The 24,177-nt window shown below is 45.4% G+C and overlaps 1 protein-coding gene and 1 pseudogene across 1 annotated transcript in view; both read right to left on the bottom strand.

The window, feature by feature from the left end:
- Positions 1–24,177, bottom strand: part of IL17REL (interleukin 17 receptor E like) — a 687,219-nt gene that overhangs the window by 259,790 nt on the left and 403,252 nt on the right. Inside the window, exon 9 of the mRNA XM_086967317.1 lies at positions 22,449–22,503. Within this exon, the coding sequence (XP_086823443.1) occupies positions 22,449–22,503 (55 nt within the window). The remainder of the gene's footprint in view (positions 1–22,448; positions 22,504–24,177) is intronic.
- Positions 9,189–10,245, bottom strand: LOC147750682 (homeobox protein Hox-A9-like; annotated as a pseudogene).

Genomic DNA, 24,177 nt, shown 5'->3' with positions numbered 1-24,177 from the left:
CAGCTAAAGTCATGGACCTTTGCTGTTTGAACCCTGTACTGCTGATTGTCTGATCACTGTTGTGGTTGTTGCCAGCACCAACCAACCCCTGAGGGGTGGCTTACACTACCCAAGACCCATCCAGTACAGGCTTCACTGGACATTTGACCCTGGCAATAAAAGGGGCCAGGCACATGTGCCGCTAGCCAGTTGCACAAAGCCACTCAGTGTGTCCGTGTGGTCATTGTGTATGCATGAGAGCCCCAGCCCATACCACATTACATTGTGCTATGTACAGCAGGCACAACCATGTCACCGCAGGCAGTGGGGTAGACCTGGGACATAAAGCTGTGTTGTACCTCCCTGTGAGTGACAGCGGAGTGGACAGGCTTACAACAGTACAACGTAGGGGTGTGGCTCTTCCACACGTGAATCTGGGTGTGGTTAGGTTTAGGCCTTGCCATGGAAATGATGAATGCGTGTGTCTCTGTTGTAGTGTTTGTGCCACCCATCTCGCAATGGACGATGTTGTTATGTAGCATGCACCCAGAGTGCGGGCTCGGCCAAAGGGGTACATGAGTTGGGACACACCCACTCAGGGTCAGGGATCACACATGCCAACTTTTGTGTTTGTCTCTATCAGTGCAGCATGTGCCAAATGTCAAACCTCAACCGCATGACAAGTTCAGCCAGGCAGGTGCTCTACATGTGTGTCAGCCCTGCCCTTACAATGGACCTACACACACCTGGCCGGCAACCTTCAGCGCACATCATCACTGTGTCTCAGTCAGGCTTGTGGACATGCGCAGACAGGCATGACAATGGTGTACCGTAGGGGTGCAAGTGATGCAACCACACTGTGCACACTAGTGACTATGCTCAGGGGGAGGGAGGAGCAGCAGTGAGGCTAGGTAATACACATTGATGCCGCTCATTAGCAACAGGCAGTTCATGTCATACATGACTCACACATATCACACACCAATGAACCAGTGAGCCTGCCAACACATCATTCAGTGCGTAGTTTAGACTCATGTCTCTCTGCACTGTCACAGGTGATCAAGGATATGCACTCTGCGCTTGGATGATGGCACCCCTCGGAGCCCCGAACACACAGGCCCAGAGGCAGTACAATTTGGCACACAAACGCACCAGGGGCTTCGTGGAGCGCACTTTTGACATCTTGAAGTCACGTTTCAGGTGCCTTGACGTCACAGGTGGAAGGCTCCTGTACAGCCCAGACATTGTATGAAAAATGATTGTTGCATGTTGTGTGTTGCACAACATATGTGTAAGCAGTAATGCCCCATGGACACGAGTGCCAGATGCACTGGACGATGATGATGAAGATGAGACAGGTGGACCACACCCCACTGCAGCCGCATCAGGAATTGCCTGTAGGAACACCACCATTGACAATTTCTTCTCATGTTGACGTCAATTTGTGACGGTCCTTAGCAATCATGGGACAGTACGATAAATGACCACAGGCACAGCATGTGCAAATAAATGCATTCCAAGACACATTTCCTGCATACATGTCACTCATCTGTACAGGCACATCACTCAGACAAGTGTGGGTGCGACATGTAGTGCTAGCAATTGTGGAATTTGTTAATGGATGGTGGGTGTGTCATCTCTGTGCAGTGAGGCTGTTTAGGGTGTCACATATTCGAACTGCCAGTTCTGTGTGTCACAGTTGGTACGGTATCCCACTATTCGGTGATTCACATGTGTCCCAATTCATTCCATTTTGACTGTCATTTGTGGCCTACAAGTGACAACAGGGCTTCTTTTGGGATGCACCCTCAATCTCAATCCCACGACATGGGCAACATGTACATAAGGGGGAGTCACTGTCCCTACATTGGTCCATGCTTTCATTATTGTTTGATCATGGACATGGCATGTCTGTGTGCAGAGGGTGTTGATTATCCCTCTGCAATGTGATTCAGAGATGCGCTTTCACAGTGTGTTCCATGTATGTTTCCTCATTGGCGCAGGTTACATAAAGATTGCATGTCGATGTACATTGTGACTGTTTGTGAGGAGATGCCTGTCTGTTGCGGGGCAATGGTCATTTGTTGTACATCACGGCTGTGGGGTTGTGCTCGTACATTGTCATCTCACCATATTGTTTACTCTGCTTTTTTGAAGCATTTCAATGCATGACGTGAGGGAATCGCAGGCCTGTCGCTGGTTACCGCTGATGTTTGTACCCAGATTGGCCTCATTGCTACTATTTTCACATTGGTGTTTCGCATTTTTTTGGCATCACGCTGGTTTTAATTCAGACATTTGATGCATTATTGTGGGCCTATCGCATGGTACCGCCGTGTTGTGGATACTTAGTTAACACAGAGTTGTTTTCCCGCTATAGACTGTGATGTGTAATGTTGCGTTATGCTTATTTTGCGTTGATTATCACAGTTCTTGAGAATATCCCCCATGATTTTTTAAAGTTCTTAAAGTCACCAAGAAGCTCAAAATGCCAATGAAAGTCAGTGGTCGTGGTAAATCACGACCTGGGTACAAATTGATGCTGACCGTGATAGAGTAGGGGTCAAATGACCATGATAATCCTGATCAAAGACTTTACCTTCTGACTTTAGTCCTTTAGGTCACAATCCACCACAGGAATGCACTTCTAAAGCCCCCACAACCTTAGGGGAGGTGCTTACAGAGTCACAGAGTGGCAGGCAAAGCCCAAAAGGAGTTTCCAGTTACCATTCGTCAGTTGGGCAGTTGCCAGAAAAGGCCTCTTGTAGCTTGTTATGGTCATGTATATTTAACATGAGGTCAGCCTGATGATCCATTGAATCCACTTCTTTGTTTTGGGTCGAAGAGAGAGAGAGAAGGTCCTGTCCTCTGGGACTCTTCTCAGGTTGCACACAGCAAGTTCAGTCTTCTTCCAATCTTCCTCAGGTTCATGAGTGTTCTGAAGTGGGTGCATGGAGTTGGCACGTTTATTCCTAGCAAGATCTAGTGGGTGAGAATGATACCTGGTGACACCCTAAGCAATGGTGTAATGGTTCCCGGAGCTAACTCTTTGGACAACTTCAAGATGGTTGAAGTCATCGGCCACACTAAAGTTCTGAAGAATGGAGATGTGTGCGGGTAGTGTCCTATGGTAATTCTAGTGTACTCCCACATCTAACCCTAAAATACAGATTTAGGTAGTCCCTGTACCCCCCAACAAACTCAGAATTAGAAATCTGGTAGAACAAAAAGTGAGCTTTCTGCAACCACACAGTGGAGTATAGTCTGATATAATCCTTCTTCACTCTATAAGAGGAAGTAAGGCGAAGTATGTAATGCATTTGGGGAGTCTGGCTGAAGAGTACCTATAGCATATTGGGAAATAAAGAAGGCTGAGGAGAAGGATATTCCAATGGCAACTATAATTGAAAGAAGAAGTTAGGGGATAAAAGGACCTTAGAAGAGAAAAATAAGAGCGATGGCCCTAGGGAAATCTAAAGCCAGGAAAGTCCCAAAGAATCCTAAGAGAACAGGAAATAAAAGCCCCGAGATGGAGAATTCGATGGAAATACCGAAAGGAGTGAGCGATGTAAATTGTGTCACTAAAGAAGTAGCGAAGGGGAATACCCGCTCATTGAACTCAACTCCACAGGTAGCGACGATGTCTACAAATACAGTAGGCGTAAAAGGCGGATCAGTAGTATCAAAGTCAATTAAGGATTTTTTTAGGGAAGCATTTTAAAGGGAAGGCGACGTCTGATAAGGAGCTGAACGTGGTAGAGAACCCGCTAATCTCTGGGGACCTGGCAGCTATAAACTTGAAATCTCTGAGCCAATCAAATATCGCAGAGATATCAATGGAACCAGGCTTATCCTCCTCGCCAAGGTTATTTCAGTCGCTGTTTACTCAGGATATAGAAGTAGAGGTGGTGGAGGAAGAAGGTGCCCCCTCAAGAAAAGCCCTGTGTGAGGAAGACTCTATTCAGAGGGAATATAGCTCCAAGGTGAAAGAAAGACTGGAAAATTCTTATGCTGCTCGAACTGATTAATCAGGGCCCATATTGCATAGCCTGGAGGTTACGGGCTCCTCCAGTGTATCTATGCTTGAGGTTATGTTGATGCTCCAGAAAACCGTGCAGGGTATTCTAGAGGTCTCAGTTTTAAATAATGAAAATTTAAAAACACAAGGAAAACAGTTTAAGGATATGATTGGAGAATTGACACAGATTAAAGGTCTAATGCCCTCACTAGTAAGGACAGTAGAAGGTTATGTGGAAACAAAAGCTGATAGGGAGGAAGACGTTGAAGGGACCAGTAGATTACAGAAGGATGAACCGAAGTATATATATCCCGTTGCCCCATGATTATAAAGAGATGTGGGGAAAGAAGGTATAAAAAACTATTTCCCCGAGGTTAAGGAAGGGGAGGAAAGGCCCACCTAAATGCCAACCCTTACAGCGACAAGAAAAGGGGAAAGGGTTAATACTAGAACAAAGGCTAGCAGATAGGGTAGTGATCCCAGAAATGAAAAAGATCAGCTTTGCAGATACAGGAGTGAGTAACCACCCAAGGTTCTGGGGTACAACTTGGGTGGACAAAAGGAAAATGAGTGGTAAAGAGCACCTACGATAAGGGGAGGAAATATCCCGGGGAAAAGGAAGACGAAGTTACAGAAAGGGGATTGAATATGACCTTAGGTGCAGGACCTAGTAACCCCAACCCCGGTAGGGGCCTCAGGAAGAGAGGCAATGAAGAAATAATTAGGCAAAGAAGGGATGAGATAATAGAAGGACGCCCGCCAGGTTTACAGCCAGAAAAACGTGCAGACCCTTGGCTCTTTGTGGAGCCTATAGGACAGGGAAAAGGTGGGAAAAGAGTTAGGAAATTAAATCGCTCCCAACTTCTCTCTTCATTTGCGAAATGCCCGAGCTTAAGATATGTTAGCTCAGAAGATCTCAAAGAAGTGGGGTTTTTGATAAACACCAAGGGGGAAGAGATAACGAAGGTCCTACTCCATTCTACTTTAGTAAAAGTAGCAATGGAGAGAGCAGAAGCGGAGATGCTAAGAGAAGGAATCAGAATAATAAAAAGGGAAGAAGTGTTGCTGGATGCACAAGGTAACACTTTTCTCAGGAACCATGCGGGGTTGGGAGAACGGCAAATAAAAATGATTAGCTCTGGTTGGGGGAAGAAAGAATTGGAAATTAAGATAATTCCTAAAGACCAAGGGTGGGATGATGAAGATGAAGATGTACTGGTCAGGAACAGATATAGGAACTGGCCTACATGGAATGTGAGGAAGATGGGTACATGAGAGATATTGATTAGGAACTAGGGTCGTCGCACAGCCTGTCTATCTTATCTTGGAACGTCAATGGTTATAAGAGAATATTGCTCCAGGAAAGCTTTAGAAATATCCTTAAGAAGACTGACATTGTTTGCTTAAAGGAGACTTGGCTCTGCGACGAAAACCCTGCCACTGGAGGATTTACCCATCATGTAAAGCCTGCAAGAAAAAACATACTAGGTAGGCCATCAGGCGGCCAGCTGACACTGGTCTCCACAAAGATTGCTAGAGATATAGAATCCCTTGAACGTAAGTGCAACTGGGCGCTAGGTAGTAGAGTGTTAACATCAAATAATAACCTAGGCTGTGATGAGCTATGTATTGTAAATGTGTATATCCAGAAAGGTTAAAGAAATGATTATAAGGTGCACCTGGAATGTTTAAGAAAGGACCTGGAGGGCCTATGTGATACTTTCCCTAGAGATGTGCTTTTGATATTGGGTGCTTTTAACCACAGACTAATTCCTTTAAAAACCCATTCGTGGCACAGAGATTTGCTAAGAGCATATAATATTGAGTTTGCTAAGTTCCCCAGTTGTAGCACCTCACCTCAAGATGTAGAGCTTGGACAGCTGTTGGTGCCATGGGCTTGGTCTGCGTTAATGAAAGAAAGGAAGCAGATCGGCCCACAAAGCGCACCTTAATCATAGGGCAGCACATGTGTCAGATAGATTATGTGTTTACTCAAGCTTGGAGTTTTCACTTAATCAAACATTTCGAAACAGTTAGGGTGGAGGGCAGTGATCACTACCCATTGCTGACGGAATTGTATGTAAAAAAGCACCCCCAAAGACAAAAAGCCTTACAAGTACAGGTAGAATATCCAAAGCGTCTTACAACTCAGATTACAGAAGAATATATAAAAAAAACTGAGTGCATTGCAGTTGACAGTTGTATTAGAAAATGTATTACCAGAGGAAGAGATTACCTGGTATGAAGATATAATAAAACAATTGATAGACTGTCTCAGTATAAAAATCAAACGCGGTAAGCATAATCACTACTCCAATAACAAGCCATGGTTTGATGAGGGTTTGATGAGGATTGCCGCAAAGTAAAAGCCTGTATTAGGCAAAAGGAAAGAAGCCTTAGAGGTAGATACAACGTTGAGTTATTACTTAACCTTCAGAAATTAAGACTAAAATATAAGACAATCATAAGAGATAAAAAAGAACCTATAACGACAAGTGTTGGGTAAAGTTACTTGAGGCAATCGAAGAAAAAAATGTCAAAGGCTTTTGGAAATTAATACAAGAATGTACTGGGAAAGCTGTAGTGACCCTGCAATGCTCCGTACCGGAGGATAGGTGGGGGGATTATTTAGACGAAATCTATGGGAAATGGCCAAGAATGGAGGAAACAAGTGCCAAAAGATGGCCAGGAGTTAGGGAAGAAGTAAAAGAGTACTTCTCCCCAAGCCATATCTGGAGCATAATAGTTAGACTAAATTTAACCCAAACTGCTGGCCCAGATAATCTGCCGGCGGTCATTATAAAAACGAACCCTGAGTGGTGGACGGTATTTTTATTGAATGTGTTCCAGGGGATACTTAATTCAGGAATCATGCCAGAAAGTTGGAAAGAGGTTATTGTGAGACCAATACATAAACAAGCATTTACAATGCAATGGTTTTGCCTTTGTTAAAGTTAGAGCTATTGGCATTGCTCTTGACATTATTTTTATTTATGTTTTTTTTAACATAAATAAATGGCATTGTCATTTACAATGCCACTAGCTTTATCTCGCAAATGACACACGCAAACACCCACAGAGAGCCCCCCCAAACACACACAGAGCCCCCCCCCCACACACGCACCCACACAGAGCTCCCACACACACAGCCAAACATCGCATTATATTACACCATCTTTTCCCTTTGGATCCGAAATAAAACTAAAACAAGAAACTAAAATGACACGTGTGAATGCTCAGGAAAGCACTAAATCCTCAAACTGCTTTGACATTCTCCTGGCACGTGAACCCACCGAGCTCATACGTGGACGCCCACAGGAGAAACTCACTTACACAAGAGCTTCCCTGAGTGGAATTCAAACAAGTATTTCTTTCACCTGAGGTTTAAACAGAGGGTTGTAGCCAGTGTGCCCAATCAGCACTCATGACTCCTTCTCGCCTTTTAGACATAATCTCAACCTGTTCTGAAGTTAACTTAACCAATTGTCGCTTGTTCCAGTAATCCTCAGATCCCAACGGTTTACTGGCTTCAGTCACAGGAAACAAATTAACTGCACACAAAGCGCACGTGGAGAACATTTCAAAGTAAACACTGCACTATGCCAACATGACAAGCATAGATTCAAAGATAAATATAGCGCTCTACAATAATACCATGAGGGCATGCAAAGGATAAGGCCATGAACACAAACAGCGCTTTGGGGCCCAGCAGACCAGGTTGATCTGAGAGAACAGTTCCCAACTCTTTCAGGGCAGATCTCAGAAACCTGCGCCTTTCTCGGTGTGTAACCCCTGCATGGGACAAAGCTGCTTCCTTGCACTCCCTGATGTCGCTGACACGCTTGTTGTAGCCTTTGAGGTTTGCAAACAGATCTTCTGCTGTTTTGTGTATGTGAAACACTTCATCTCTGAAGAGGGAGAGGCAGGAAGTACTTTGAAGTGCAAGCTTCCAGAGATTCAAAGCGGTGGGCTCACTGTTCAGGGCTCCATGGCACAGAATAAAGCCCAAAATAATCCATTTCTCCATGGTGTCCAGGGAGAGGTACTCGCAGGGCATGGAGTCGGACTGGGCAGGGTTGAGCATGGTACTGGGGGCGCTGATCAGACTGAGCAGCTGGGAGCTCCTCCACTGTTCTGCCACCTTCAAATGCTCCCTCAATGGGAACAGAAAAGGGAAAAGGGACACTTTCCCCCCCAAGTCTTCACAAATCTTAAAATCGTGATAAAAATAATAATCATTTCTTCAACGGGCTCCGGAGTATGAAGCGAAAATTCACGAATATGAAATGCCGCAGTCTCCGCCATCTTTAACACATTGATGTTTTCATAAACTAATAACAAAATGCTCGTTTAACAGCCCTTCAGTACATCACGTTTTATGAATAATTTCTGCTGAAAGCGAACCACTAAACTGTACAATTGTAGTTCAATACGTGTTCTTATATTAGCACCTCATCAAAACAAATAATTTACAGCGATCCCAGTTAAATATTGTTTAAGCGCTATACACCTCTCGGCTCTCAAAAGCACGTATGTGTCCCCTCCACCGTTCAAAACTCGCTATATTTTGAGCACTAGACCACTGTTCTCTCTTCGGAATTGGCAACTGTCCCTTTTCCTGGAACCTGAAGATTCTCTAGTCCCAGACTCGCTGGATCTCTTCACCGCCGAGTACAAGGCCCGTCGTAAAGCACGGCACTGCACTCACGAACAGGAAACTGAGCCCAGTACATCGAGGAGAGACTTCTGAGGGGAGCGAGCTGACCCCCGAACAAGACACCCGCAACAAACAGAAAAGACCGAACCCACCTCTGAACTACCTCTTGATATGTGACGAATAAAAATCCAATTACTCAAAGCCGTTAAATAACATATCTCTTACAGCCCTACAGCCTTTACTGGGGCAAGGAAAATATATACGTATTTATGTACATAGACCATCCTTGTAGCACTTGATTTTCCGAAAGTTAGAGGCTTAAGACACTTTAAATAGCTGCCGAACTGGGCGTATATTCACATTACTTTACTCTGATAAACGGAAGGAAAAACAAACAACATAAATATATACATATATCCAAGCAATGCATACGGAAATATCAAAAACATGAAAACGGCCTACTACCATGAAAAGACAAGGATGGCAAGTATTTGGCAGTTCGGGGGAGCGAGCAGGGCAGTCCGGGCGTCCTCGCTAGTGCTCCTTGCTGCCCTTCTCCTTGTTCATCTTCTTCATCTTCATGCGCCGGTTCTGGAACCAGATCTTGACCTGACGCTCCGTCAGGTTCAGGATGCGGGCCACCTCGTAGCGCCGGTCCCGGGTCAGGTACATGTTGAACAGGAACTCCTTCTCCAGCTCCAGGGTCTGGTACTTGGTGTAGGGGCACCGTTTTTTGCGAGTCTAGCGCGCGTGGATCCAGTTCGCTGCCGGGTTATCTGGGAAGCAAAAGAGTGGGGGATGGGAGTGAAAGATTAATAAACTCATGTGCACTGTGGGTACCCTCAGCATTCGCGGCTTTTCAGGAATTATCGTAAAGGGGGGGGGGGGGTGTGCGGGCGGCTTGTTTACTGCTCCGTGGACGCCTCGCGGCAGAAGGCGCTTCTGTCAGTCATATAACTGGTTTATAGCAGCCCGGTGCTGCAGGCTCTATGGTAGGCGTCTAGACGGCTTTATAGGTTAGTAAAACTCTCTGTTTTGCCCACTCTGAGGCTCGTAGTTTCCGCAGTAAATCAGGAAGTTATTCCCACTCTTCCCCCTGCCTTCTCGGGCACTTACTTGAGTCAAGTTGCTGCGGCGGCTGCTTCTCCTCCTTGAGCGGGGTGCCGCTGCCGGCGCTGCCCGGCTCCGGGCCGGCTGCTGGGGGACTCCTCCTCGGCCGTCGGGGGCTGCTCGTCGTCCAGGGCCGGGCAGGGGAACTCGGCCAGGGCCAGCCCCGGCTGGGGCTCGAAGGATGAGCACTCGCTCTTCTTGGCGGGTATGCTTTCGGGCTTGACGCCCGCGTACGGGTGGTGGAAGGCAGGGAAGGCTGCGGCGGAGGAGGTGGAGAGCGGTTCCAGCCAGGGTCGCACCGCATAGCGCCCACCGCTGGGCGCTGGCTGGGCCATGTAGACCGCTGACGGCGGCAGTAGGTGGCTGTGAGTGCACCGCAGACCAGGCAGCCGGGAAGACTGCAGGCCCCATAGACCTCCTCGCTTTCGTGCCCCATCAGGGAGTCCACGTAATAGTTACTTATAGTGCCACTGGACGACATTTTAGGCTCCCCTCGCTGGAGCTCTTCTTCTCCGGCACTTCCGCTTGTCCCGCCCCCGGCCTGCCTGACTTCCGGGCCGCGGCCAATCGCAGCGCGGCCCTGGGGTCGGGAGGCCGGACAGCGCCTCCTAATCTCCGGCGGCGGTGTAAACACGGAGCAATGCCGGGTGGGCACCGGCTTCAATTAAAATATAAAGTGGCACTCGCTCAAAGGCGGCAATGTCCCTGGCAGGGTGGGCACCTGCCAGGGGGCTCAAAAAAATTGGCAAGGGACGGGGCAACTGTATTGAGGGCGGGTGCCGTCAATGCCGGAACAGACTCGGGGGCGTTCCCGAGAACTGGCTTTCGGCTGACGTCGCCAAAAGCCAAAAATTCTCGGGAACGCCCCCGAATCTGGTCCTGCATTGACGGACAGGCCAGTCTTCCAATGGCTAGCCTCCATTAATGGATGACGGGGTGTATTCCAACTCCTATACTATACTCATTCGTAAGCATTGGCTAGGCAAAACCTAAAAAGGAGATGTAAATTCCCCTAAAAACTATTGCCTGATAAATCTCTTGGACATAGGCGAAAAGGTCTTCACCAAAGTAATTTTGGGGTTATTCAAGGATTGGGCAGATGAAAAAAAGATAGTGCCCCTATAGCAGGGAGGATTTAAAGAGGGACACTCAACGGTCGATCACTGTTTTGCTCTCTGGTCTATTGCGCGGAAGTCGATGAACAGAGGGACAATCTGTTCTGCTGTTTTGTCGACTTCCACGCAGCATTTGATCTTGTGAGTAGGGAGCAGTTGTGGTCAATGTTGGTAGGGTATAAAATTCAAGGCGATTTATTGGCCTTGATCCAAGCCCTGCACACAGAAAACTGGGCCCAGATAATCTTGGATGATGTGGGAGGATTGTCTGAGAGGATCCAGATTGGTAATGGCTTGAGGCAGGGGTGTGTACTTGCCCCCTTGCTCTTTTCCCTGCTTATAGCCGATCTGCCCCTAAAGTTAAGATAGGTTAGAGGGGCTAGCCCAAAACTAGGAGGAAACCATATACCCTGTCTGTTATACGCAGATGATCTGGTAAATATGGACCAGACGGAGAGTAGTCTACAAAGAAAACTAAACATATTTAAAGATTATTGCTTCAATAAAAATTAGTAGTGAACATAGAAAAGACCAAAAGCCTATGCTTTGGAAGAAGCAAAAGAACATTTACTTGGTATCTAGGTACAGAATTACTGGAAAAAGTAACAGAATATAGATAGCTGGGGATGTGGTTTGCGAGTAACCTGAAATGGCATACACATCTGGACGCTTTAAAAATGAGGGCAGCTGCTTCTGTGAAGGGTTTAAAAAGATTTAATAGCACATATAGAGAAATGTCTGATAGGCCGGTTATAAAGGCCTACCTAGCAATAGTCCCTCCATAATTCCTGTATGGCGCAGAGGTACTCTATTTAAGTGGCAAAAAAGGTTGGGACAAAGAGGAGGGAAATATCCTCAAAAGCCTGTTCTCGCTCCCCAAATCGTCAATGGTACAAGCAGCAAGATTAGAATTGGGAATCACCTCATGGGTCATACCAGCCTGTATGGCTTGATTACATTTCTGGCAGCTTCTTGGGTCAGGTGAGGACCAAAAAATCTAGCAGTGGTGTAAAAGCGAAATTGCCAACAGTGAGCTGACCTGGGCAAAAGAAACAAGAACCTCAATAAGTGAAGCGTATGGAGTGTTTAAATTAAAGCTGTGCCTGCAGTCACTCTATTTAACGATAGATAAGAAAGAACTCAGTTTATTGGGAAATGAAATGTCGCGTACACATGACCTTGAGTACCTTTTGCGGAAAACCTCAGTGTCCCATATGATCTTCGCTTGGTAAAATGACCTACATTTTCCCTATGTAGATAGATTACCTAGCTGCCGACTAAGGCGTGAAGTGATAAGATTGCGAATTGGGATAAACCCCTGCTATGCGAATAAAGGGGTCAAAAATTCTGTGATAGACAGTAATGGTAAATGCACTTGCACTTTACGTACCACCTGTGATATTTTACATATTTTATTATATTGTATGAAGATTTTAGATATACGCAGAGAATTTTTAGATCCGATTTTTAAAAAATATGAGATTAAAAACAGGATGCAATCTGTAAACCTATTAGAGGGAATGATGAATTTAGATATTGCCTGTGCCATGGGGAAATTTATAAATAGAGTTTAGGTGTTTATCAAATGTAAAGAGTGATGATGAAATTTAGATATTTAGGAGAATGAGTTATTTACTTGAAAGACTAGGTGCCCAATAATGGATTATCTGATCTTAATAAATCTGAAGTTGATAATTGTTTTTACTTTACAGAAAATGTGTAATTTAGACATGCAGAAGATGTATTGTATATTTTATGATATTGACTTGTGCATTTATTTTAATTGAAATGCTGTATTTGTATATCTTTATGGTTGTAAAAATACAAATAAAGTTTTTAATGACTGACTGACTAACTGACTGACTGACTAACTGACTGACACAGTGGATACACACAAGTTGTTTTGGCATTCTGTTTCCTTTCGTTGAATTGCACCCCAAAAGTTCATATGTAAAACCCCAGCAGACCTGTTAAGCACAATGTTGCATTCAAGAAGATTATGACACTTTAAGACAAATAGGATCCTCCCAGCCTTCCTGGTATATTCTGACTGGTTTAGATGGGTCAGCTCTGTCGATTGTATGCTCCTGGGAGCAAATTCACACTTCGTTCCTGCCAATTTAAATGCTAATTACTGGCTGGCAGAAGTTGGAGAGCAAAATGCAGCTTTAGCGTCTAAGGGCTTCAGGGAGGGCAAAGGTGACTTTCTAAAAGTTAATTTAATTTTCCATTCTATCTAATAATAATATGGCTTTACCATTGAATTGAATAATTAATAGCTATTAAAATACTTGTTTAATTAGTTAGCTAATCCCAATCCAGAGATACAGTAGTGGTTTGTAATACTGCATGTAAGGGCTTTCCAATGGAACAACCAACCCTGCTATAGTGAAAATAGCTTTTATGGCTTTTTCACTGTAAGAACATGTTTACATTGTTAAATATCATACTTTTAAATACCTTGCATCTTGCCTTATGGATAATAAGGCCTCCTAAGGCATGACTTATAACTGTTTAAAAGGAAGGGTTAACCCTGTCAAAAGAAGTTATTTTGACATTTTGTATTTGCAGGTAAATCCGGCACAGCCAGGGTACTGTCGCAGGCATGTAGTCACGTTTACATTGTCAGTGTTGTGGATGGCACACATGGTGCTGCATTTCACTTTTATTCAACTTACAGGCACTGGGACACCTTGGTACCATAGAATAGGGACGTATAGGTAAGTTAAACATTTGGGGTAAGAGGGGAGCAAATGTGCACCGGGTTATGTGCCTGTTTGAAAAGGGGAGAGAAAACTAACAAACTAATGACTAGAGACACACATTAATTGTGCTAATCTATTATGATATTTTATTTTTATGACATCTTTTTTTATGGAAATTATTTTTCTTAGTTCATTATAATTATAATTTACTACATATAAAAATGACAATACATGTACAAACGGTGAGATAATAAATAATTGAATCAATTATTATAAAAAAATACAGAAGTGCATTCCTTTTTCAACGCGTTTCGGCGTAAGCCTTCTTCAGGAAGTCTGTATTCATGCACCAATGTCTTAAACTTCTGGCAGATGAAGCACGATCGAGTTCTGTAGTCTGATGTATAATCTGTATTACAGCGGAACCTGCTGATGGTCGCACGGGCTACGGACGGAATTCCATGAGTATCGATGGAGTCCCCACTGGAATCAGGATGGTCTACATCTTTCCCCTATAAAACTGGCGCCCTCTGATTGGTGGGACCATACACTCCTATACAGTATTTTCGAGCGGGCAATATCACGTCATTTATTAACGTTATCTACGAACCTGGGAGATCTTATCGACTGTGAATTCAAAGACCATCACCAGAATACATACCCGGTATCCATAAACCAGTCGGAGGACTCATTTACAGATTATACATCAGACTACAGAACTCGATCGTGCTTCATCCGCCAGAAGTTTAAGACATTGGTGCATGAATACAGACGTCCTGAAGAAGGCTTACGCCGAAACGCGTTGAAAAAGGAATGCACTTCTGTATTTTTTTATAATAATTGATTCAATTGTTTATTATCTCACCGTTTGTACATGTATTGTCATTTTTATATGTAGTAAATTATAATTATAATGAACTAAGAAAAATAATTTCCATAAAAAAAGATGTCATAAAAATAAAATATCATAATAGATTAGCACAATTAATGTGTGTCTCTAGTCATTAGTTTGTTAGTTTTCTCTCCCCTTTTCAAACAGGCACATAACCCGGTGCACATTTGCTCCCCTCTTACCCCAAATGCTGTTTCCTTGCCAGGGTTCATCCTATTAGGCAGGGCCCCCCTTCTTCCAAAAATAGGTAAGTTAAACATGCCATTCAGGAGTGTTCCAATTACGCCATGTTCAAAAGAGCACAAGCACTGGTTAGCTGGGGTAAAATGCACAGAGTTCTGTAGCTAGCAAAATGGAGTTCAGCTAAAGTAAAAAAGCAAATAAATCAGGGAGACCCTTCAGAAGGGGCAACTATCCAACACAGCCTCTCAAAACAAAAACTAGGAAGCTAGGCTAGACTAACCAATACCTTGATGGGCTTCCCTGTTCAGGAGATAGTATTGGACAATTTGCCTCTTCTGCAGTGGCATTTGTCTGTTCTATGCCCTACTGAACCAATCTGTAACCCTCTATCACCACTGGCCCATGGTGAACCCTTCACCTCATCCGTAGACCACACAACAAAAGAGTTGCAGGGAAGGTGATGCGTTGGTTCCTTACACACAAGAACGATGATGCGTCGGTTCCCTACTGCTGCGTAGGGGACGATGTTGCCTCGGTTCTTCTCCACGTGGGGAGGTGATGCGTCGGTTTCTTACTGCGCTTCCGTGGCGATGTAACCCGCAACGCCATGATGCGATGAAGATCTGGTGCAATGAAACAAAATCGCATCTTCCTCTTGATGCGACAATGATTAATGCACGCCCAATGGCCGTGCGGCGACTCAGTTAATCTTCTGAGCAGCAACAGGCCCAGCGACACGTTTCTCCAGTGATGCAACGGTATCTGCTGCGACAGAGGCACTCTTCTCTGGCGATGCGAGGCGCTCCGGTGACGCGATGCAACAGCGGCGACAACCTTCTTCAGTTATGTGATGACAATGGCTGCGGCAGCGTCACGCTTCTCCAGCGATGCAACGGCATCTGCTGCAACAACGACACACCTTTCCGGTGATTTGATGCGACAGCAGTGACACCCTTCTCCAGAGATGCAACGACAGAAGCTGCGGCGGCGTCACGCTTCTTCTTCGTGAGTACCGCTTCCAGCTCCTTGCGACACGCAGTCCCTCTGAAGGCCCAGCACCACAGAAGGCCCTTCAAATTCCCAGCAAGGGAATTCAGGGGAGCTGGTTGGAGAAGCCTGTTATCCATGAGACTTCAGCAGGAGGCAAGCTCAATTTCCAAGCACTTGGAGATCCTTTACAAGTTGATGAAAGTAGCATAAAGTTCCTTTCTCCTTTCGTTGGCAGTAAGGCAACCACTGCAGGCCAATCCCCCAAGCAGCACTCAGCTTAGGGATAATCTTCTCCTTCAGTTTCTCTCTGGTTCCTCTCCTCAGCAAAGGTTCTTCTTGTTTCCCAAAAGTGATCTACATTTCTGGGGTTTGGGTCCCCCTTTTATACACCTATTCTCTTTGTTCTCTGAAGGCAGAGAGTGTCTGTACCTAGTCCAAACCAGTTCTGGTCAGTCCTGGAGCACTTTGTGACAAGACTTTCTTTTGACGGTGTGGTCCAGGGACATCAGACGCACCATAGGAGATGGAGCCAGCATTGTGGAAGGCAGGCACAGCCTATTCAGGTCCCAGGTGCTCCCCTCCCCTCACTCTACATTCATATGGGTATATTCAGCCCTGTGCTGACTCACCCTGTCTCCTGGAATCCCAGAGCCGTTGTCACTCAAACTCCAGACAAGGAATACACAACCTAGCGGAGGCAGGCTTGGATAGTTAGGCAAGAAAATACATACTTTCTAAAAGTGGTATTTTCAAGCACAGAATGTTAAAACCAACTTCACTAAAAGATGTATTTTATTATTCTGGGTTCAGGCATACTAAACCTAGTTCCCTGAGTCAGTTAGGATTATAAAATGTTATAATCAAACTGCCCATTCTGGCCTATGGGGAACAGGTAGCCTTGCAATAGTGAAAAACGAAAATGGCTGTAATTCACTATAAGGAAATGCCACACACATCTGGGCATGTCCTACCTTTTACCTACATTGCCCCCTGCCCTTGGGCCTACCATAGTGGTGACTAATATGGAGAAAGGGGAAGGTTTCTGCACTGGCAAGTGGGTGCACTTGCCCAGTCAACATGGCAGCAACAGATTGCACACAGGTTCTGCAATGGCAGACCTGAGTCACACTTTACAGGCTGCTTATGTGGGTGGCACAACCAGTGCTGCAAGCGTACCAGCAGCATTTGATTTACAAGCCCTGGGCACACGCAGTGCACTGTACTAGGGTCTGACAAGTAAACCAAACCAGCCAATCATGGAGTCACTAATCCATACATCAATTTATAATAGGGAGAACATATGCACTTTAGCACTGAGCAGCAGTGGTAAAGTGCCCAGAGTCATAAAACCAACAAAAACAGGTCAGACAAAATTCAGGAGGAAGGCAAAAAGTTCAGGGATGACCCTGCAAAAAGGGCCAAGTCCAACAGAGACCCTAGTATTAGACTTGGCTTCCTGTTTGGATCCCTTTAGACATTTTTAATACACTTTACCTTCACCCATTATACTCACATTTCCCTACTCACCCATGCAACACACATTGCCTAAAAAGAGAAGATCTCCGGCACAGAGCCCTCTTGAGGGGCCAGTTGGCAATTGCAGCACCGGCCCAACGAGGAGCTGCCCGATGATGAAGCATGCCACCTCTCGAGGTGTGTGAGGGCCCTTGTTCCTAAATGGAGCACTCCTCTCCACCAAGCACCTACCAGACCAACCTTCCCACTTAGGAACAGTACACTCCATGTTTTCACTATTACAGGGGCCCGGGTTCTGGACCTGACTAAATCCTCAGTCCCTCTCTCTTCTTTTGGCTCTCCCAAAATGACCATTAGCACATTCCAACACAAATGTGCACATGTGTCGCCACACATACATAGCCATATGAAAGCACAGTGTTCATCTTGGAATGTAATTGTTCCAACATGGCCACCATGTGTGATAGGTGTGCAAGTAGCTATCACAACACAACACATGCCCATTTATGCTTTGTGAGAAAGTAGGAACATATATTTATGTGCATCAATACAAATTCTTTTTATGAACTTACAAATGCCAAAAAACCCTAACATACATGAATACATTTTATGTTGTATTGGTATGTTGTTTCTATACTACCCTGTTTCTGTACACATTGAACCTGATTTACAAAGTGCCTCCGCACTCGTGGAGGGAGTCCCCACACTTGTGGTGGAATATCAGCAGTGAGAACTCTTGTTGCGGTGAATCTGCCAAGGGTGCGGAGACTCCCTCATGACTGCGGGGGCCTACGCCACGAGTGCGGAGGCCCTTGGTGAATCAGTTCCATTAACTTTAAGAAAGATCATCTTTTGTGTGGTGTCTCTACATAATGTTTTGTCCTATCTGCCTTGCTGGCTTTAGAACTCAGTGAACTTTACCCCTGCTAAACAGTAGTAAAGTGCCTGTGCTCACCCTTTAAAAATGTTTGAATTAGCTTACTCCAAATTGGCAGATTTAACTCGCCTATAAGCCCCTAGTAGATGGTGCAAAAGGTGCACCAAGGGCCTGGAAGTTAACACCACTCGTGGACTGCTGCACCGAGTATGCCATACACTACAGTAGCAATGGCAAACATGACTTCACGCATACCCTCGACAGACTGACTGTTGCAGTGTAAAATATTCTCTGTGACCTGTCAAAATAACCATTTGTGACCTTCTTTTAAATATTAATATATCACCACTGTGAAGGTCTTGCAGCCATCAAGACAGGGTGCATTATATTTAAAGTCTACATATTCTTACTGCGACTAGTATGCAAAAGCTACATTCACTGGAAGGAGGCTCTGGCAGGCCAACAGAACATAATGCTATGCAGGATTACACAATATTACTGCTAACACTGGAAAGAGATCAGCTAGAAAAAATATTAAAACCACTAATTTTAATGGTTATTAAAATTCCATTCAAAGGTGGTAAGATTCTTTTATAAATATTGAGGAAGAATGCCTTTTCTCTGCCAGAAGTTCCTCTAGGTGAATTTGCATTAGCTCTACAGCAGTAGCCCAGCCAGTGATTCGCCTTGAATTGGTGTGAAACAGTTGTGAAATGCCTCCGGGAAGTAAACAATGCGCTGACCTGAATGGGCAGAGATGACTTTCTATGAACTCCACAGAATATTCAGAGTAATCCTATGGGCATCCTATGACACCACACTGTCAAATCCTGCTTGTTAGGTCTGTTGAGCCATGTATAACAGTTGGACTACACTTGAAGGGGAGAGAACAGGATGCCAAGACAATTCTTAAAGATGTCCATTTTGGTTGCTTTAGTCCTATCAGTTGCTGGGTTTATTTTGGGCAGAATCCCCATTTCAAATTTGATTTTAGTGTTGGATGTAGGAGGACAATAGAATGTCCATAGTAACACACACCCTGCCCTAAGAGCACAGGTCCTATGTCAGAAAGTAATATATTTGACCAGGATGAACCTGGTTGGCTAATCCAATCTGTACTCCATCGATATCAGACTGAAATTACACTTAGGTCTGCCACAACCATAGGCCACCATTGGCTTCTAGCGCATTTTAGTGCTATTTCCACTTAAAGCTTTTAACAGTAATAGCTTCGGCCTTTTCCCTTTTGATGTAACTTTATTTACTAAATTGTACTCAATTTTTCCAAATCCGTTTGGGATTTTTATTGTTTTGTATTGTGACCGGTTTTGTACTGCATAAATACTTTACACATTGCCCCACGTTAGGTCTGTACACTCTGCATTGAGCTGAGGTTGATGCAGTGATTTTGCGAGTTCACCTGTCACATTTTGGATTACTCCTTGAGGTGGGCCGTCACCCACTCAAAATAATGTTCCAATTTCTTACATGAACCTCAACATGCCTCCTACCTTTTATGAATTTTGAAGCCCAGTGACATCATTATGAGCATTGGCAGCCAGAGGTGTGAATTTCAGGAAGTAGTGAAATCATTATTTGTTTATGTATCTGTATCATTCCTCTAAGATATTCTCATATGCTTCCTCGTAAGAAGATCCTGCCTCCCAGCATGTTAGACTTTTGATTTCCCCAAACAAAAACAAACAAGCATTTACAATGCAACGGTTTTGCCTTTGTAAAAGTTAGAGCTATTGGCATTGTAAATGACAACATTTTTATTTATGTGTTCGTTTTGAAAACAGATAAATAAATGGCATTGTCATTTACAATGGCAATAGCCTAATCTCTCACAAATGCCACACACACACACACCCACAGAGAGCCCCCACACACAGAGCCCATCCACACAGAGCCTCCCCACACACACACAGGGCCCCCCACACACACACCCACATAGAGCCCCCCTACACACACCCACACAGAGCCCCCCCACACACACCCACACAGAGCGCCCCCCCACACCCACACAGAGCCCCCCCACACACTGCGAGCCCCCCCACACACAGAGCCCCCCACACACTGCGAGCCCCCCACACACAGAGCACCCCCTCACACTGCGAGCCCCCCCACACACTGCGAGCCCCCATCCACACACTGCGAGCCCCTAGAGAGTACATTACATAGGGGCTGTGCAATGAGTAAACAACACCAACCCCCCCCCTTCCAGAAAGATGCCACAAAGGTGTTATCTGTTAGCAAATACCCCGGATCGAACCAGGGACCGTGGCTCTAAAGGAAAACGCTTTCCTTGGCTGATTTCTGCGGCCATCAGAGAGCTCAGGCTGGGCTAATGCAGGCGCGGCCTGGAGGAGAAACCCATTAACGTCCATTAGTAGGAGCAAGAGCTGCTCCCAGGAGAGCCTGCAATGTCTGTGGGAGGAGGCGGGGTCTGAACCTTGGTGGTGGACGGGGAGAAAGGAGTGGATAGACAGTTTTTATATAGCGCATCGTCTGACATTTACACTGCCTCGTGGAGCTGTTCTTTCTTAGCCAGGCTGGGGACAGGTTGCCCCAGTTTAAGGTGCTGCTATGGGAAGGGGAGGGGGGGTGGAGGTCTGCGTCCGCACTTTTTTTCTCTTATTATTGTGTTGTAGAAGCCTGGAGTCCTCTTTGACCTCAGGTGTTCTTCCACCCGTTGTCATTGACTTGCTAAATATAGGATTGTTATTGTACCTTTTCTATATGTGAATGTAATGCTGCATTTAGAATCAGAAAAGTACGCCCATGGGTACTCGAAAGCACAGCACTAGCTGGGTCAGGAACTCACACTGGGCACGGGGCGGGTGAAGACTTGCACCAGGGCTGTCCTGGCCGCTGTGCCCGCTGTGTACTCTGCATTGGGGAAAATACTTCATGGTATGCAACAATGTCAGGAAACAATGAGGTGTTTCAGTTCCTCGTGGTCTGCCTTAGTACCCTGATTCACTATTTCTCCAGAGCAGAAAATCATTTAGTGCCAATGAAAAAATTGTCGGCCAGATACACACACATACAAACTTGACGGCTTTGTTTTTCTCGGTCTAAACCCTTCTCCAGAACGAGCTCTGCATATTTGTACCCGTCATTGCTTTCTGTCTCTTTGAGGACAAAATGCAGGTTACTGCTCAGCTTATAGCCCTGCAGGGCATTGATGCCAATGTCGGGGTCTCGGGCATTCCCGACAGCAATGCGCGTTCCTGGCAACGTGGACTCCGATATATTTAAATCAACAGCATTCTTTAAAAAACTCGGGATGTTATCGTTAATGTCATGGATGTGCACGTCCACGTGAAATATTTTTAAGGGATTCTCCACAACGGTTTGCAATTTGATGTAGCAACTGTCTGATTCCGCACACAGCTCCTCCCGGTCGATCCTGTCATTCACATGCAGTGTCCCCGCATCCTCGTTTAACGTAAAATACTGAGTCCCAGCAGCAGAAACAACGCGAACTTTCCTTTCAGACAAATCCCGCAGATTTAGCCCCAAGTCCTTTCCAAGGTTTCCAACAACTGAACCTCTCCTCATTTCTTCCGGTATTGAGTATTGTATTTGCCCTGCAACTTGTTCACAAACGATAATAACAAGCATTGGGGTGGGAACGGGCACAACAATGACGGACAGCGGGGGGTTGGGGGGTAGGCGGGAACGGGCACACAAAGCGAAAATCTGGTCCGAAATGACAGCCCACATCTCAATGAAAAAACTTCCTTTAGTCATTTGCACGTGGCTATTTGCATACCTGTGGTTTTTTAATGAAATAGGTCTAGTTGTATATGCGTCCCCTATTTCCAGGGGCGGGAGAGGGGGCGGGAAAGGCGACCACGCCCACTCGAGCAGGAAGGCGGGTGCCGGCTCAATGCCGGACCAGATTCGGGGGCGTTCCCGAGAACAGGCTTTCGGCTGACGTCACCAAAAGGGAAAAATTCTCGGGAACGCCCCCGAATCTGGTCCGGGATTGACGGACAGAGCCGTCTCCCAATGGCTATCCTCCATTTATGGAGCTAGCCAATGGGAGCAGGGGGCGAGTCCCTGTTCCCCACTGCAAAACATAAGATTTTTCCTAGCTCATGCGTACTTCGTACGCATTTGCTAGGCAAAACCTAAAAACGAAAGTAAAATGCACAGAAGTGCATGAAGGTGAAGCGCGCAGTCTCCCACCACTATGAAAGAAATATATGCAGAGTTTGACCGGGAGAGGGATGAGTGGGATGGCGGGGAGACAGTAGAGAGGGGAGAGAAGTCAGAGAGTTACATACGAAATGATACAGACACAATGAATGATGGGTGCAAGATGTGCTCACGCCAGAAACTATAGTCCAGGGGTAAAAATAAGAAAGAGCAAACATATATTTAAGTATAATAAAACTTCTCGTAAATCTACACCCAAACATTGTCCATACTTGCCGTTTTTAAATGGGCATATCTGTCTCCTCCTCGCATCGGGAAAGGCCGACCAACCCTGCAAGCAAACACAAGTTTAATGATACACGGCCTCGCACTGCCGATGTTAAGAGCCCTTTAAGTCACAATCTGTTACTTAAATACATTTGCAACTTTGTTGATGTAACGTTTTATGTGTTTCACATATAAATGTCAATAAGTTTTAAGGGAAATAGGAAAATGGCTTTTTCCGTTTCTGTGTGACAGATGTTTCTGTCTGTTTGAGAAGCAGAATTAGCAGAGATTGTAAAATACTCTTCTAGATCGAATACAATTAAGAAAGGAAAAACACACATTGGCCTGTGTGTGTTACTCCCATTCGTCTCCTTAACAGTTTATTATAGTTGCTGGTAGGGAAGGCAGCATGCATTGGCAGAAGTCTCAACAGTAAGGTATTTTACCCACTAAAGCTGACATTCCGAGGGCCGTGGCATCTCGGTCACCACCCCATTTCGAGTTACGTAGGTTAGAATCGGAGATGACGCAGTGATACAACATTTTTTCTAATGTTCGCAATAATGCAGTTGTTGCCCACACACATTACTCCACATATTACATGTGGGAAAAACACGGTGACTCAGTGCAAAATTTGGGCATGGTTTGTAATATTGAATTTAGCACAGAAATCCATTTGTTTAGGATAGAACATTACTGTCCTGTCACTAAGGGCCTTAATACAAGTACATCAGTCCACAGGACTGCCGTACAAGTGGTGGCGGTCTGATCACTACCATATTAAGATTGGGGCAGTTGGACATCCACAAGACCACCTGCTCTGCCGGGATCAAGGATTCTGCTCCTTCAATGGTCTGGAAAGGAACAGTAATATGCTGGTGGTGCCGAAGCCGGTGGCGAAGCCGGCACCGCCGAGCACATTATGAGTTGCCTTTCCACCATGACTTTTCATGGGGGTGAGCCTGCCATGAAAAGGGTGGCAGAGAAGCCACAAAGGAGCCCTTAAAGGGCCCCGTGCCCTGCGTGGGGTGCCTGCAGGGGGCACACCTTGTGCCCTCCTAGAATTGCAACCCTGTTCCTGCATGGTGTGTCAACTGTGCAGGAACGGGAAGTCGGCACTCTCACAGTAGCAGTAGCGGTCGGCAGTAGGTGTTTCTATAGGGCGGTGACGTGGGCAGGAGGAGGGGCAGGGTGGGGGGAAATAATGTATGGATTACGGAGTTTTACAGGTAAGTAAACATTTAAATACATAAAACGAATTTCGTTGCGCACACTGCATCACATTTGGTGATGCAGTGTGCGCAACGAAATTCGTTTTATGTATTTAAATGTTTACTTACCTGTAAAACTCCGTAATCCATACATTATTTCCCCCCACCCTGCCCCTCCTCCTGTCCACGTCACCGCCCTATAGAAACACCTACTGCCGACCGCTACTGCACAGTAGTGTGCTGAATGTTAGGCTCTCCTGTGAACCTAACATTCCACCGCCATGAGACCGCCCCACACCACCCTCCGCCATGGATTACAATCGCAATTTTGTGGGTGCACAGTGGCTTTGGGGGTCCTCCTGTCGGCTCAGTTGTGAAGGGCTTACTAGAGGACCACCAAAATCATAATAAGGCCATGAGAATAAGATCCTAAGAAGTGATTTTTCATTCAGATTTTTTCTTATGAAATAATGTTGCCACTGAGTTCCTATCTTCATTTTACTGGTATAACGAGTACAGGGACCATA

The sequence above is a fragment of the Lissotriton vulgaris genome, chromosome 1_1 (genome assembly GCF_964263255.1).
Source record: "Lissotriton vulgaris chromosome 1_1, aLisVul1.2, whole genome shotgun sequence".
NCBI classification, from domain to species: domain Eukaryota; kingdom Metazoa; phylum Chordata; class Amphibia; order Caudata; family Salamandridae; genus Lissotriton; species Lissotriton vulgaris.
Note: the sequence above shows the minus strand (reverse complement) of the source record. Positions and strands in the feature narration are given on the sequence as shown.